The sequence below is a fragment of the Synchiropus splendidus genome, chromosome 1 (assembly GCF_027744825.2).
Source record: "Synchiropus splendidus isolate RoL2022-P1 chromosome 1, RoL_Sspl_1.0, whole genome shotgun sequence".
NCBI lineage: Eukaryota > Metazoa > Chordata > Actinopteri > Syngnathiformes > Callionymidae > Synchiropus > Synchiropus splendidus.
Genome location: NC_071334.1, coordinates 11,147,462 through 11,163,480, shown reverse-complemented (window position 1 = coordinate 11,163,480; position 16,019 = coordinate 11,147,462). Strand labels below are relative to the sequence as shown.

At 40.0% G+C, this 16,019-nt stretch overlaps 1 protein-coding gene across 3 annotated transcripts in view; it reads left to right on the top strand.

Moving 5' to 3' along the window:
* The first annotated feature begins 3,734 nt into the window (after window positions 1-3,734).
* negr1 (neuronal growth regulator 1) overlaps window positions 3,735-16,019 on the top strand; it is a 158,846-nt gene continuing 146,561 nt past the window's right edge. Inside the window, exon 1 of one of the 3 annotated variants that reach the window (XM_053854630.1) lies at window positions 3,735-4,371. In XM_053854630.1, coding sequence (XP_053710605.1) covers window positions 4,202-4,371 — 170 coding nt within the window. In that variant the 5' untranslated portion in view covers window positions 3,735-4,201. The remainder of the gene's footprint in view (window positions 4,372-16,019) is intronic. The other 2 variants (XM_053854641.1, XM_053854652.1) reach the window with 2 other exon arrangements.

The window sequence follows — 16,019 nt, the reverse complement described above, 5'->3', positions numbered from 1 at the left end:
AGAAAATATGATGTCTTAAAAGGATGATTGGCATGAGCTGGGTGCAAAGTATCAAACTCTCCTTTTTTTAGACCCTTTTAAAAGTGTTCTCCACTTCTATGCTGTCATCTCCATTGACAGAAGAGACACATATCTTACAATTTCTTCTGATAATCACACCATATAATGTCTGCAGGATTGTGTTTTCTCACACATGAGGATATTTTGTTGTTGTTTTCCAAGGTTAACAGTCACAATGTATTAAACAGTGTTTTAAAAATATAGTTATGTCACCCCATATGTTTTACACTGATAATACATTTACATTGAAGTGACATTGTGAAGTGATTCATAATTTGCTGTTGCCTTTCAAACCATGTTATAATTGTATTCTTCAAAACACGTTTGTCACATTTTCTGAATCAAAATAATAGATTTATGTGGTCTACGTCAGATGACATAGATGTGTATTTTTATTATTGTGTCCATTAAATGTCAATGATTTTGAAAGGTTTTTGTCCTGTAGGCCTCATATACTGTTGAGCGAGATATTTTGTTCTGGGTTTGTTTTGCGACTGTGTGCTACAACTCACCATAAATACTGTTACATGCATAAATAAGCAGACATAGGCGAAAGTTAACTTCATCACAACAGTTTGATTTTGCAGCTTTGCAAATCAGGGATTTGCTGATGTTATATCATAGCAAATCATGCGTTATTTTTGGTGGCAGCATGCCAGCACGTCTCCCCAGAGAAATCTATGTCACTGCAGTGGTTATAGCTGAGACTGTAAGGAATTATGTAGGCTAAATCGAGAGGCTTAAAGCAGCATAATGCAAGGAGGAGGAGGGCAGCGGGTGGGGGGGCTAATGCTCTAAAACAAACTTCGTAAGTCCCTGGTGTCTGTATGTGTGTCAGAGATAACACTTCCACACATACACTTTTTTAATACATTTATGAAATGGTGCTTTAGTATTCTCAAGTTCTCCTCGAGGGAGAGTGTCTGAAAGGCATATTTTGACTCCTCTGATGTGTCATGGTGACGCAAGTGATAATATTGCACAAAGCCACATAAATAACATGGAAAAAGATGAGTATATAATAAAATCGTGCTGTTGGGATAAGCTGATGAGGCTTCTTGAAACAGTGGCCTTATTTTGTAGGGTTTAATAGGAGGCGCTCTGTTTAAAAATGATGTCAGGTATCAACGAGTGATGGGGCTTCATGGAACAGTGTCCTCATGTTCAGAGCCCAGTACTTGCGCAGTACTTTCAGCATAAAAGTATGTGAGGCTTCATTGAAATGTTTGTTCAAAGCCAACTACATCAGCACAGAGTGCCATCTAGTGGGCTCTGCTCATGAGGACACTGTTTCACAAAGGCTCACTAACATGTGCTTCCTATAGTTGAACATCGAAATGGTATTGGTGAGAACATTCACTCAAATTATACACACATTAGACAAGACCGCTTTACAAACGCTAAGCCATTAAACAATAATGAGTATTGTGTACTGATCTTAATCCTTTGACCCATATTTTGGTGATGGTCCTGTCTGAAGCTAGCATATATTTAACACAACACAATAGTCATACACTGTCATTTCAGGATCCTTTTTAAAACAGCAACTACATTGTTGTTTTAAAAGAAAAAGAAAAGAAACAGATGGCGCTGTCTAACATTTTTGGATGCCTGCCAATAAAAAATATCTTCTTTTCACTTTCATTTGTTTCAGTCAAGGAAAGCTGCATCAATAATTTAAGATTTTTTTAAATCTATGTGATGTTTACTTAGGAAGGAAATAGTTCATATTATTGTGTTAAACATTGTGTTAAAAAAAAAAAATATATATATATATATATATATATATATATTTTCTAGTTCAGTCGCCATTTTAATGCATGTGGAAAAATTGGACAAATTCACTAAGAAATAGGCAAAGTAGGTGCTTAACTCTATGAAATGACCAAACTTATCAGTCCTGTCAGTCCAAACTTTTGCAACTGTGGGTCAAGTACATGAATATTTTGGACTGTTGCTATGTTTACCACAGTTAACTAATACAGTTTGGTTCAGAATGCACTATATACATCCTCCGGTTGATACATTATCCCACAAATTACTGCCTATACACAATATTAGCATGAATTAATGTAATGATGGTAAACAAAAACAATACAAGTACGCCCCTTAAAATGCAATATATTTTATGGTTGAGGTCAATATGTCTTTTAAAGAACTTCAAGAAATAAGATACGATACAAAATGCATTCATCGTCCCAGTGAACAATACCTGAACTTAATAAACTGCTATGATAGAAGTGGTTCAGGTGGGCATGCATGTTTGATGTTGCAGCTTTGGTTGCTATGACACTTGAACAAATTCGCCAAACTGGCTCGTCCATGTTATTGTGCTCACCTCGCACAGGTTTGAAGCCAAAGTAGCGGGGCTGTGTGCAGTAATGGTTTTTCTCCCTTTGTTCCCACAAAAAGGAACAGTATCTGGTGTTGCTCCTCTCAGGTCTTGCTAACTTTCTAAGATGATCCTGTGCTTGCTAGAGGACTGGGTCTGCAGTGATTGACAAGAGGGGTCACTGTTGACTTTGCTGAAGCATAAACGCGCCTGGAGAGGTGTTTGATATCGTGGACAGAATGAACCCTCCTGACAGTGGGTGAAGACAGGCCATTTAGCAGTTAGGAGAGACCAAAGGAGAGGAAATAAAACATGCACATGGCAATTAATCAACGCAAAGTGACCAAGTTCATTTTAAATCATTGTGCGATTAATCGATTAATTATTGTGCGATTAATCGAGTTATGGAGTATCGGGACAAGCCTACGTATTACCGAGGATATGTGGGATACGGCCATTTCCTTTGAAACAATGCCACAATATGAATCATTAAAAGGACAATCGGACCTTGTTTGGTGAACACGACATACATTGGAATTCATCTGCATTGCTAATGCTTTTTGACAAATCTATTGAAAGTGGCCGATAGGTTAATCATTAACTTCTTTCTATATTTCCCACGAGGGGTTGACACAGCCAGGCAGCTTCCTCCACCCTTTATCTATTTTGATCACCCAGTCTCCATGTTTACATCGATGGTGTTGTCATCCTGTTCTACTTTAACAAAGTACACTCTCTACAGCATTCATACCATTCATTCATATATGGATGAATTTCCCCATTGTGGGAATGACAAAGGACAACATAATATAGTTTTAAAGTTAACTCTTGAAAAGATCATCTGATATTTCTTATGGATATTTACAATATTTTAAATAAAATGTATATAAAATAAAATGGTTTATGTTTAAAGAACAATTTTTAGCATATAATGCCATGGCATTATTAGCCTTTTCCGATTTTCACCTGATTTGTAAGATTAAAGTAGCAAAATGTATGATCACTAGAAAGCTATTTTACTTGATGGCCCCTCACAAAAGTCACACCAGACAATGTGGCCCCTTAACTGCCCATGCCTGCCATACAATATGAAGCGTCACTGTGTGACGTGCCACATCCATTTTTTTAATACTGCAGTTCATCTAAATACCTTAATATAAGCGTCAGAACCCACTGTGAAAAGTCATACGGGTATTTCAAGAGTGCGATAAACTCGTATTTCCTTTGATCAGTTGGAGCATCTGAGCACTTTTCATCATCTCGGATCCCAGGAAAATGAAGCCCGGCGTACTTTTTAAGATCCTCCCATCGTCACTTCGACGGTGCTGTCAAATCACTTGCAGAGTTTTTCCACCTGCGCCACCAAGTCAGTTCGGCTCCGATTGTTCGTTTTCCAGTTGAAAATAAATTGGGGCGCTTCTCCAGTCGATATCTTTAATTGCTCCCGGGTTCTATCAATACCTACCGGTTCTCGCGCTCCATCACGAGCCACTGGGAACGGGTTGCCGGGGAAACGGCCGCATGGCAACAGGATCAGAGCCTGGGGGTTGTCTGCTTCTAGGTCTGCTCCCATTTTACATCGCGTTTCCTCACTAGATAGTGCGCGAGCCACTGGAGAGCACACGTCCCTCTCCCAGCCGCTGCCAAGCCGACCTGGGAAACTATACAGCGGCGCCCTTTCTTCTGTCAAAAAAGGCGGTAAAAGTGTGGAAGTAAATCGCGTCTTTTTGGAGGTGCTTGTCTTCGCCGCTAACCATCGAGTTTTGCTGCGAGAAGTCTTGAGGAAAGCGGGGACGAGAGCCGGCAGTGATGGACATAATGGTTGCGGTGCAGGATGCGTGTGTTTCTGGTCAGTGGCTAACTGCGATTATACTCAGCTTGTGCTGCTTCCTGCCCTCCTGTTTGCCCGCCGGACAAACTGTGGACTACTCCTCGGTGGAGAGCGTGGTGAGCCGGCAAGGGGACACGGCTCTGCTGAGGTAAAAACTTCACTTTCCCACAACTTCTTCCCGAGCGAACACGCCGTGTATCGACGTCAAGTCGCCTTGCAACCACTTTTAACGGCGGAGCCGCGGCGCACAATGGCTGTTATTTTCCCTCCATCCCGTCCTTGTTTTGTGCTGACAGGGGGCGGTCATTGCGGCGGCGGCGGCCGCCACAGGACGCTGCTGCTGCGGCAAGTGCAGGCTAACACTCCCGCCTAGCAGCAGCAAAGTTTGCAAGGGCACTTCTCCTGCCAGCAGCGCAGCCACAGCGCTCACCCTTTGCTTGGAACGCTTTTATTCTGTCAGAATAAGTTAAAAGAAATCGTCCCTGAGCGGGCTCAGCCGTCGGTTATGTAACGTGTTATGAACGGTGTAGTTTGGAGTCCGGTCAGTGGATGCGGACAATGCTGCGCTGTTTGGAGGCTTGTTGGAAAGTGCTCCGAGAAACTACCCTGACGACTGTTTGTGTGGTCGAGTTTCATCACAGTCGAGTTATGGCGAAGGCTGGCTTTCTCTCATCCTCCTTCTATCCTCGTCTGTCCTCCTTCCATCCCCCCGCTCCCTTCATCCTCCCCCATCCTTCCTATGGTGTTCAATGTTCTTGTAAGCTTCGATTCTTCTCATGCTCATGTCAGTTAAGGACATTTCCCGTGCTGAGACTGTAAACCCTGAAAAGATGAGCCTAAAACAAATCTATAAATCGTGCGTATAAATATTTTTTGCTTAGTCACAGCTTGAAGAGCACATCCCACACTGTTTTCTGTTATGTGGTAAAAGTCATGCCGTCCAAGATACACATATTTTTAAAGTGTAAACAGCAGTGTCACCCATCATGTGACAGAACGGCTGCATGCCATTTACCAGAATACACTAAACATTCAAATCAATTGCTTTGTTTAAATTGTAATTTTCTTCATTTAAGAATATTCATGTTTTAGCTAATGTATATAACAATGCTTTCTAATGTCTGTAGGCCTGAATGATTCTCAACGATTTTGGGGAAAAAATGAATTGCAATCATCAAGACATGAGCAGTTGTTCCCTGTGAGCCAGGCCTACATATGATGAACTGATGTTGATGTTGATGTGAATAACTGATCTTTGTTCAACAATTCAACTGTAAAAAAAAAAGAAAAACTTCAGACACTGTAGAATGGTGACTTCAAGCCTAGCAAGCATGTAATATAATATCACTAACTTCAATGAAATCGGAGAGTGGAACATCAAAAAGATGATGTTAAGTTAGTCATTGGACAATGGATTTTCAGATCATGTATGCATGCAGACTCTGAATCACACTTGGCGCTGAAGCACCAACACGACAGAGCCCACTGTGCTTGATATTTGACACCATGGACTACGAGGGAAGTGTTCATATAAAGAGCCAACATGCCGACGTGCAGACGTGGTGCCTCTGTGACTGGTGGAGTGGCTTGTCCGATTTTCTAGCGTGGTCTCAGCGAGCTTTTGTTTGTGATTCAATCATTGCATTATAGAACAATGTCAATTTTAACTGAAAAAAATGGTTCAGTCCTAATCTTTTTAAACTTAAATCGATTTAACTTTAAGATTGCAGTGTTTCTGTGGGGGCTGCACCAAGTCTCCACCTACCTGAAGTATTAGTTGAGGAGTCGGCATATGATGTGTCCGGGTTGACAAACTGGCAAACATGTCTGATTGTCCGGCGAAGTTTGAACTTTGAAAATCCATGTAAACAGCACAGTCCGACAACTGGAAAGAAATTAAAATTTCTCTTAGTTGGATGACACGACCTGGATAATGCTCAACTCACTGGCCGATGTGCAGCTGCGCGAGCTTCAACTATGCAGCGGAACTAAACAAACTCTTAGACGGTCTAACAATGTCTAATAACTTCATATACAGTCGATAAATTGTGTGTGATGCAGTACGTGTGTTCCTCGGTCTAAGCTTGACTGCGGTGAACACATAACAAGCATGATATCAGCTGTGTTTTGTAACTCACAATGATGTTTACCACCATGTTAATAACTGTTAAGCATGGTTGCAAAATTTGTAAGGACTCATGCGACTCACACTTTTGTTATTCTACATCTATCATTATCTAATAAGACAATATTCAGGCGACTAAAAATGAAAAATTTTATTCAGAAACTTGCTGGTTCAATCCAGAGATCTACTGAAGTAAGCGTGTTGAGGATGATTCCAGCTCCATAATGCGGACTGTGGTCTGCCATCACTCCCAATGAGTATTGCCACGGCATGTAAAGTGCGAGAACATGATGCAGTCGGACTCAACGGCTTAATGAAGCTATTGTGTTAGTTGGGCTACGCTCTGCATGTAACCACACTCAGTGTTTGCACAGGGTTTCTGCTACATTTTCAACTATAGCATGTGGTCCTGGAACGTAACCCCATCGATAAATGTGGGAACATACGTAAGCCAGTAGGCAGTACCAGATCTTAAATATTATAACAGCATATGCAGAGATTGCCCAGGCTATATTTGAAATGTTGAAATCTGAAATCATGCGATCCTGTTTCTCCCTAAGAAGCCAACCATTGCCAACCAAACTTATGATTGGCCTGTTGGACCTACACCTGTGATCCTGAAGTGCTTTGAGTAGGGGTGCACCGATTGCATTTCTTTCAATAGCAATTGCTGTTGTCTGAGAAGTCACTCTGAGAAGTTATAACAACTTTAACTCAGGATCTCTGATGTACTGACAGATTTAAGGACCGTCACAGATTTTGTGTTGACAGACAAGATGTAGCCCTACTTAATCTTCACAATGAGAAAACATTATACCATGTAGGTTTTGTATTTTCATCAAGTTTCTAACCCAAAACTTCACTACCCCCAGCTTTTGAACTTCTGCAAGCGTAATGGAATATTTCACTGTTGGATTAACACAGGTCAGACAGTGTAATGTGTTCGTAAATGACTTTGGTGATGCACTACATCCTGATACTTTTAATGCAACACCAGATGTTTGTGGGTTATTGGAGTATAAAAAATGACAAAATATGGATTTTAAATCCAGTGTGTTATATTTGGATGTGGTCTTACACTTTTTGAAATGTAAGATTATCCTCTATTTTTTGCATAATTTTCCCATTCGCCTGAAAAATAACTGGGCAGTTTTAATTTTCTGCCTGCAAAAGAGCTTCACCTCACGCAGTGAAAAATACAAAAATGGATAAGAATTATGAGTGTTTTGATAACATCTTGTCCGGCCCAGATCAAATATCCGCTTCGACTGCACAGAGGGAAGGTTGTTGTGTAGTTTTGTCCCATTTCAATGTGAATTCTCTGGATGTTGACTCAGAGAGAGGCACGGCGTGGACCTGCATACCGAGCAGCTTGAGTATCTCAACTTCAACTCATCATGTTGTTGATTTCGGAATCGCATGTTGGTGGGATATAAAGGGCACGGAGATGCGACTGGAATATGAATGTGGTGGAATTGCATTTTAAGTGACGTGGGGCTTATGTAATTCGTACCATGATCATGCCATACTCACAGGCCATCCCATCATGGAGATTTAAACTTGTCTCTTCGGAAAGTGTGTCTAATTCCCTGGTGTCAATCTGAGGACGTTGATCAATGGACAAGCATTCATCTGAATCCTGAGGGTTTAATGGACCAGCGATTACCTCTGTGCTATTAGCTCCATAAGCAAGTTGCACCCGAAGTTGTTTTTATTCATGGGTTCAAGGAAAATGTTAAAAGTGTCCACTGCTTGTTTGAATGGCACTCTGGTTTATATAGCATTGCTCACATGATTCTTCATGAAACGATTGAGCCTGTTTTGCATTATTATTATTTTATTATTATTATTTTGGGACAGGCCGCCACAACTAAAACATGCCTCTGCACAGTGTTTGATTGTCACTGTGTGTGATTTATGTCTGTATCCATGCAAGCTGACGTGGGAATGGTTGCCATCCTGACGCCCATCTGCACAGTCCATCCTACAGGCTGATCCACCGTGCTGTTCTGCTAAATAGCACTGTGACAGTAATTTGTCCAGTCAGCAATTTTAATATAGGAGCTGTACCGTATTTGGCAATGTCTTAACTTTATTATTGTTTGACAGTGCAATTCACCATGTAATAAGAGGAGCATCATGGACTGACCAGCCTCCTGTTGCTTTCTTTTACTGGTATCAGTATTGGTACATCATTGATCGTGTTTATTACCGAGTAGCACTATGGCCTTAAATTCATGTCACAATATATTTTGGCTGAATGAATTCGAGCTATTAAGCAATATGATATTTTAACACTGCAAATGTATTCAAAACCTTCCCTGAAAGCAAGAGGAGCCCACACTTTCTTCCTGTTAATGGCAAATGGTGGAGGCCCCAGAGAACAGTCATTCTTGAATCGGCCCGACAGAGAAACAAGGAAGTAAAGCAACGAGTTTTGACATTTATTGAATCAGCTACAATAATAACTTTAGTTTCTAATCATCACTAAATCTCTCTCCAATCTGCAGCCTTCACCCAGTCCTTCTCTTCATATATCCGGCATTAAATCCACGAGCAACAGATGTATTTATTTATTACGATGTGTTTTTTTCCGTTCTTTGTTAAAAACAGGTCTATAATGTCCACTTTCATGATGCGTTATGTTTGCCGCTTGTTTTGATTCAACTATGTTTTAATATGTTTTATCGTGTGAAACCCTGTGTTCATGTAAAAGTGAGTTACACTTTCCCCATGCAGACATTTGTTTACCACAACAGCCCCACATAACAGATACTGTCAGGAACCTTCATAAGAATTACCTCAGACGCACTGAAATGGCTCAAAAACATACTAAAACCATTATATTGTAAGCATTATTGGCCACTTTAAAGTCAGGTTAAATTAAGAACAAATACAAAGTTTTATTAATTTGCAATTAACCGTGAGTTATCTCAACTCTAGTCTGATGAATTGAGATTACAAATTGAAGAATGAAATTTTATTGACACCCACACTTCCAACACCACTATTTTTTGTGACGAGTGAGACATTCCACTCTCATTACATAATTTGCTGCTGCACAAACAATGAACGAATGAATGAAAACATTCTTATTCTCAGATGCTGTGACAAACCCTGAAGCGTACAATTAGTCTGTGTCTCACTATTATGGTTTACCCCTGTGAGATGCCCTCATGGTCCCAATTTATTCTCACGACAGCCTCCTCAAATAAAGAGGCCTTGCCAACAGTAATTCTGAAACACACTGAAGTGCACTTCTCAACAGGCTTTTAAAATCATGCCTGTGATAAGGTCAGTTAGTGATCTGCGTGTACAAAAACATCAACCCATCATCATGGGCCACATTTCAGCTACATTAAGTTATAGTGAAATTATCTAGTAAAGGTGCTACAATGAAATTCATGCATCATTGTGCTCTCACATGCAATAGGATATCAATAGAGTAGAGGCAAATATTCATATTTTATTAGGCACCCTATGCGTGTGGGCCTGCTAATCTCACAAATGAGTGTGAAGTGGGTGGAGGTAGCTGTCAGAGAAGAACAGTGGTATTTCATCAGGTAGAGTGTGTGAGACCAGACAACGCCGATGGTTTGGGCTTGTCCATTCTGGTTTTAAGGCATGCATTTGAGAGCAGAACAATTTTATTGAAGAAATCATTGTGCGTATTGAAGTAAGATGAAGATAACAAAAAAGATTAAAAAATGAGCCAAGTGCTCATTATAAAAAAAAGGTATTTATTGTGGCAGAAGGTGAGAGAGTGCTGACATTGCAAGTCACTCTTCAAGTCATGTTTCGGGTCCCGATGCGGTCCAAGCACAGACGTCCTTGGTGTTCACTCACAAGTTCCAAAACTATTCCTACTCACGTTGTTTAGATAAACACCCCTTCCTCAACTCAGGCTTCATCTTGTTACATCCTCATAGGCAGACAAATCAAAGCACTATAGAGTTAGAAGCTGTTAACCAATACAACATCATACTTGTGTGCTTCGACTGAACTGCTTCTCTGAGTGCTGGATTACAGTTGCCCTGATTTATGTTGGACACTGGGTCCACATTAATGAAATGATGTGAGCTTCTTGAAGATGAGCGATGGCACAAATGTGCATCCTCAGCCCTTTAATCTTCTTTCATTGCCCAACACCACTGTATCTAATAAAAGCACTTGTTTTTCAAACAGGCTTTGCTGGCACTCCCACCAGGTCTTGCATGATCGCATCCAAGTTATGCCCATATGTTCGCCTTTTTTTCTCACAACACAAAACATCCCCATATGGAAAGATCATCGAAGAGCCGTCATCTCTTTTTCCTGGCGGTGTTTGATGTCATTTAGATGCATCTCTATAAATGACTTATCCATGTATGAATTTAAGGGGAGCAGTCGGATGAAAAGAAGGTTCCCTGTGCTGTCAGGAAACACAGCATCTGTGGAAGCCTCTTCCACTTGGATAAGCAGCTGTGTTCAGCTGCAAATAGCTTGTTTCTGTAAATTTGGTCTCAGCTCCCTGAAACAGTGAACATGAGTGTCTCCTGTAGATTTGCTATTTTGGAGCTCCAAAAGCCCCCTCAAAAAAACAGACAGCCGCGTTTTCCTCTTGGAACAAACCATACATAGTCTTATATACTTCATAACCTCACCTGTAATGTAGAGTACATTAAATATTATGCATCAGTTCAGTCTTCAGAAAAAAAATAAAATTATATATATATGTAATTTTTTATTTTATTTTAAAATTTCATTTTATTTTTAATGTTATATACTATATATGTTACTTGCTACTGTATTTTTCTTGTAGATTGTGCAACCACATGGGCGTTTGTATTGATTCCTGACATTGAATGTTTAATTTAAGACCATAAGAGAATTCGAGTTCTAATGTTCCCGTTGTAACAAATGATCATACCGCTGCATTCTTACAATGACAATTGTCAGTGTACTTTTATTCTCACAGTGCGTATAGGATGACTGTTGTAATGCCAGGGCTCGAGTCGGAACAATATGTCAGTTCAATGGAGGATTCCCTCCCTCATTTAGGAAACAAGTAGTGAACATTTACTTTGTCCATCATGTGATTGCATTTGTGAGCATGAGAAGGCAGTGGGAGCTCTAACAATCCAAAGTGAATAAGTGCAGGGTCACGGAATGACATTTGGAGATGGTGCGATTGATTGACAGATCGATAGAAGCACACAGAGGCAGATTAGGCTCATCCTGGAGATGGGAAAGATAATGAAACATCTCTAACTCGGGTTAATCAATTTATTAAAATGGCTTCATAGCTCATGGGGTTTTGTGTTGTGAGAAATGATATTGAAGCTAACTTATATTCCAGAGGAATTCTTTAAGCATCGATGCACGCAGGAGTATTTATTTTTTTGGGAGACATGACTAAATTACTTTTGTCACTTAATAGAATGATTTTTCAGTTTTATACGCTTGCCGTATAGAAATAATATCCACATTGTTTTGGCAATGGTAAAGTGGCTGATACATCGGCAGTGCGGCATACAGTATGCATGAAGAAAATCTATTTTCCTTCTTAAATTTAGCCGATGCAACTTATATCACGTCTTCCTTTAGTCAGGAATTTACGGTACTTCATGATTTCATACTTTACTCACATTTTATTACACGCCACTGAATAAATTACCATTGAAAACTACACTAAAATGTCTCTAAACTCAGTCACTTGACCAATAATGAGAGCGGAATAAGAAATGGCTGGTCAGAGACTAGTGAGTCAGCACAGACCCATTGGAAGAAACGTTTGAATGTTAGGTGGCGGAGGTGTCAGTGTTAATGGCGGAAATAGGGTTAGTGAATGAGTAATATTAGTGAAGAAATAACATTTGCTTATAAAAACAATTTTGTCATTTATACTAGACACTATACACTGATTCATTTGATCATATATGATGACACTTAAATCTACCTTTTCTTTACATAGTTACGTTTCTCCACTGCAATGATTCGCATTCGCAGGCAGAGCGATGAGGTAGCTGACATTATGATAAATCATCTATCTGGCTCAGAGTCATTACCCATAGAAATCGAATGAGAAATGGAGATAAATAAAAGGCACCAAAGCTGGCACACACAAGATAGTTGAATGATTATTTAGTGGAACAGTGTTTTACACCATTTCAGAGTATGTGGCTGTGATATTTTGAGCGCTATTGTCTCGTGCTGCAGGCCTGTTTATCAATATAATATCTGTCCTGGTTTTGAAGGGACTGCATGTGTCAGACTTATCTTGGACAAATTGCTGGTGTGTATCACATTGCTGTCAGTATTTGCTCAGAAAGGTCCTGGCATTTACTTGAAGCACTGCTTGCTGGAGACAACTGCTTTGACTCTTGCCTTTACATTCATCTCTTTGTCCATCAAACCAACTGCAAAGCTTGTTTCCACGCTTGTTCAGTTGTCCATGCAAGAACTCTTTCCCATATTCTTGTCCATTTACGTTTACATTTTGAGATCCCATGGAAATTGATTGTCGTTTTTTGGTCGTAAACAGGAATGGATAATATTGGCTTATCCAGTAATTCACTTCACGGTGTGTGTTGTACTTGTGAGTTTGTCAGTGTAAGCGAGTTAAAAGCACAAAGTGGTGTGACCAACTATGATATGAGAGTTGACAATAGTGCTCATGCAGTGGGTGTGGGTTTGAGTGGGGTTGGGTGTGAAGAATTTTTCATTCTCTCCGGTGATGGCTTCTTGTCACATAATAATGATGACAAGGTCATGACTTTTTTCTTTATTGTATGTTGCCAAAAGCAGCTTTTGCTGAAAAATTTTCTTCTTCTCTTCGCTCTCTGTTGTTTCTCTCTTGCAAATCTCAAAGTACTTCAACTCTTCTTCTTCTGAAAATGTGATATACTCACAGGAAGAGATATATTTTATTGCACTTGCTAACCTCTGATGCAAATGATTTGTCTGTGTCAAACAATCTCTTGCTGTTATTTTAATCCTGTGACTTTTGAATTTATCAAAATAATTTATTTGCAGTGTAAGATGATCATCATAACAATTGTTAATTTCACAATGACAATGATGTTCTGCTGTCTTCTACTGTTTCTTCTGTATTGTATTCACATTCTTTTCTCCATATAGCATTTTTATTATAAATTTAATGTAGTTTTCTTCTTGCCATCTTAGTTAGATAAGAGCAATATCTGCAACTGGAAAACTAGCCCTGCAAAGACACTCTGAAAGAAGTGACTTCCAGCACAGTGCACAATTTAATGATGATGAGTTTTTCACTAGTCCAACATGGTTCAACGCAGGGCTCGTTTTCACAGACTTAGCTGACTTTTTAATTAGGCCAGTTGAGTTTAAAAGTGCAGCGTCTGCAACAGCTTGGTTCGAATTGATGTTGGGATTGTGCGCTCTGAAAACATCAGGCGCCTGCCAAATATTTGTAGTTCCCAGCATTTATAGACAGGAGAAACAGGTGTCTTGCTCATGTCACATCTGTGGCCACGTTTGAGATTGTCACTGTTGATTCAACTGCAACGTTTGTTTCACTCCCCCGTTGGTGAAGTTATTTTGTAACAGATATTCCATATATGTCAGGGTTTCCGCCAGGATTTTTTGAAACAGAGGCGGTGCTGCAAAATACATGGAGCTGAAGATGTTAGATGTTTAGACTTCATAAGTACAGGAGCTCAAAAATCTACAACATTTACACTCGATTGGATGCAGCTCAGTGAACTGTTTCAATAAAAAAGTGCCCAGTGTTAGTATAACAATGTTGATAGCAATGAAGAACACACAATATTTTTTCTTTTTTTTGTACAAATAGCAGTTGTGACAACAAAATAATGGTGTGCAAGATAACATTATGCAGAACAAGTGTGGCAACTTTAAACCTGCTGAAAATGTTACGCTTAACAGTAAAGAAAACAATGGTCTGGGAGCTCACACTTCTTAACATTGCTTGGTTGACTCCATGTGAATCAGCTCATCTGTGATTCTTTTCAAGATGTTTGTATATTGCTGAATAAGAAAACAAAACACGAAAGAGAGAGCAGCCATTTGATTTTTAATCATGAGAATTATAAACATCTCTTCATATGTCTGGCTGGAGTGCGTGACTTGAGTTCTGAGAGCTGCGGACTGGTGGAAGCCTTAAATATAAAGGAGTCTGGGAAACCCTAGCATCCTTTGTGTACAGGTTTGCTCAGTACAGAAACTGGTGGGGGTTACAGGAATGGGCATGATGTGGTCTGATAGGCTGGGCGACTACACACTGAGTGTCGATAGATGTCAGTGCGGCGATCTATCATTTTTCAGGCTGTCTACAGCAGGTGTCTGGGGGGTGGGGACAGTGGTGGAAGCCTTCTGACATGGGCCAGGGAACGGTCGAAAGGTTTGTTGAGCTGCTCTGCACATGCTTTTTCCAGGTTCACATTTTGTATGACCTCATGTTCCTGCGGGGGGAAGGATGGAAGTACCTTTTTGTTTTTGTATTACAAAGAAATATACTTGCAGTGTGAATAAGATCCTATAAGTGGTAAATCAACCAATATTTTTCAGTAATGTACAGCCAAGGAACACTTCCTCCAGCGAGCCACCACCACAGTCGCCACACAAAGCTCAGAATGTGCCGCGACACATTCCCATTCATCGTGTCGCTCAAAGCAGCAGGATCTCTTTCAGATTAAATCTTGGAAAGATTGGCGACACATTCCGTGAAGCAGTTTACTTATGAATAAATCAACAGCTGCATGTAGATTTTGTCGTGGATTCATTGTTTTTTTTTTTTTAGTTAGTTATGACATTGAAAAATAAGCACTGTCCAGGCAATCTTTCACAGTGGCAAACCAAAACAGAAAATCCTAAAATAGTGTTGCAATGTGGAGCGACCCACTTCCTTTTTTGCTTCCTACACAAACTGGGAGGCTGCAAGAACATCACCGTTACATGTGCTGATTTATGGCCCCTTGTTGTTAGTAAGGCGCAAGCCTAACCTACAATGAAAGCCAAATCCACACTCTTTCAATTATTCCTATCAGGATTGCGTCTGCATTCATCCTGCTGGCTTATTCAGTCTACTCTACTCTCTAGATATGGCATTTGTAATATATTTCAATTTGCAATAAAGTGATTGAGTGCTTTGGTGAATGAAAGTGTAAATAGAAATGCTTTCTCAAGGCAAATCCTCCAAGGGAAATAGATTCTATAGTCGGCTTTAAACCCTCACTCTAATAGTCATCTAATCATAACAATTATAGGGAAAATGAGTTATACGGCTTTTAATGGTTTTTATGATGAAACATTTTTCTATGGACATTTGTCAAGGGTTGGTGTTGCTTTGTTACATGCAGGCCAGATGGTGACTCAAGATCTTGTGATAAAAAAATGGAGAAATCTTGAATTCCTTGAAAGTAATCTTCCCTGCATGATCACTGTTACTTAACTCTTGATCTTGGCTATTGTCACCCATACCGCATTCAACAGACCCCTTAGCTCAATAGTGTGAATCGATTTGGGGGTTGGACATATTAAAGCCATGCAGCTGGTTCAATAGCAGAAATTAGTTTTGGACAACCTGGCATAAACCTTTCCCACGACTGGATACATGAGATAGTGAATCTGAATTGAATAGTATGATGATATCGACCAGGAGTCACTAACATGGTGTGTCTGCCCAGGTAGCCCGC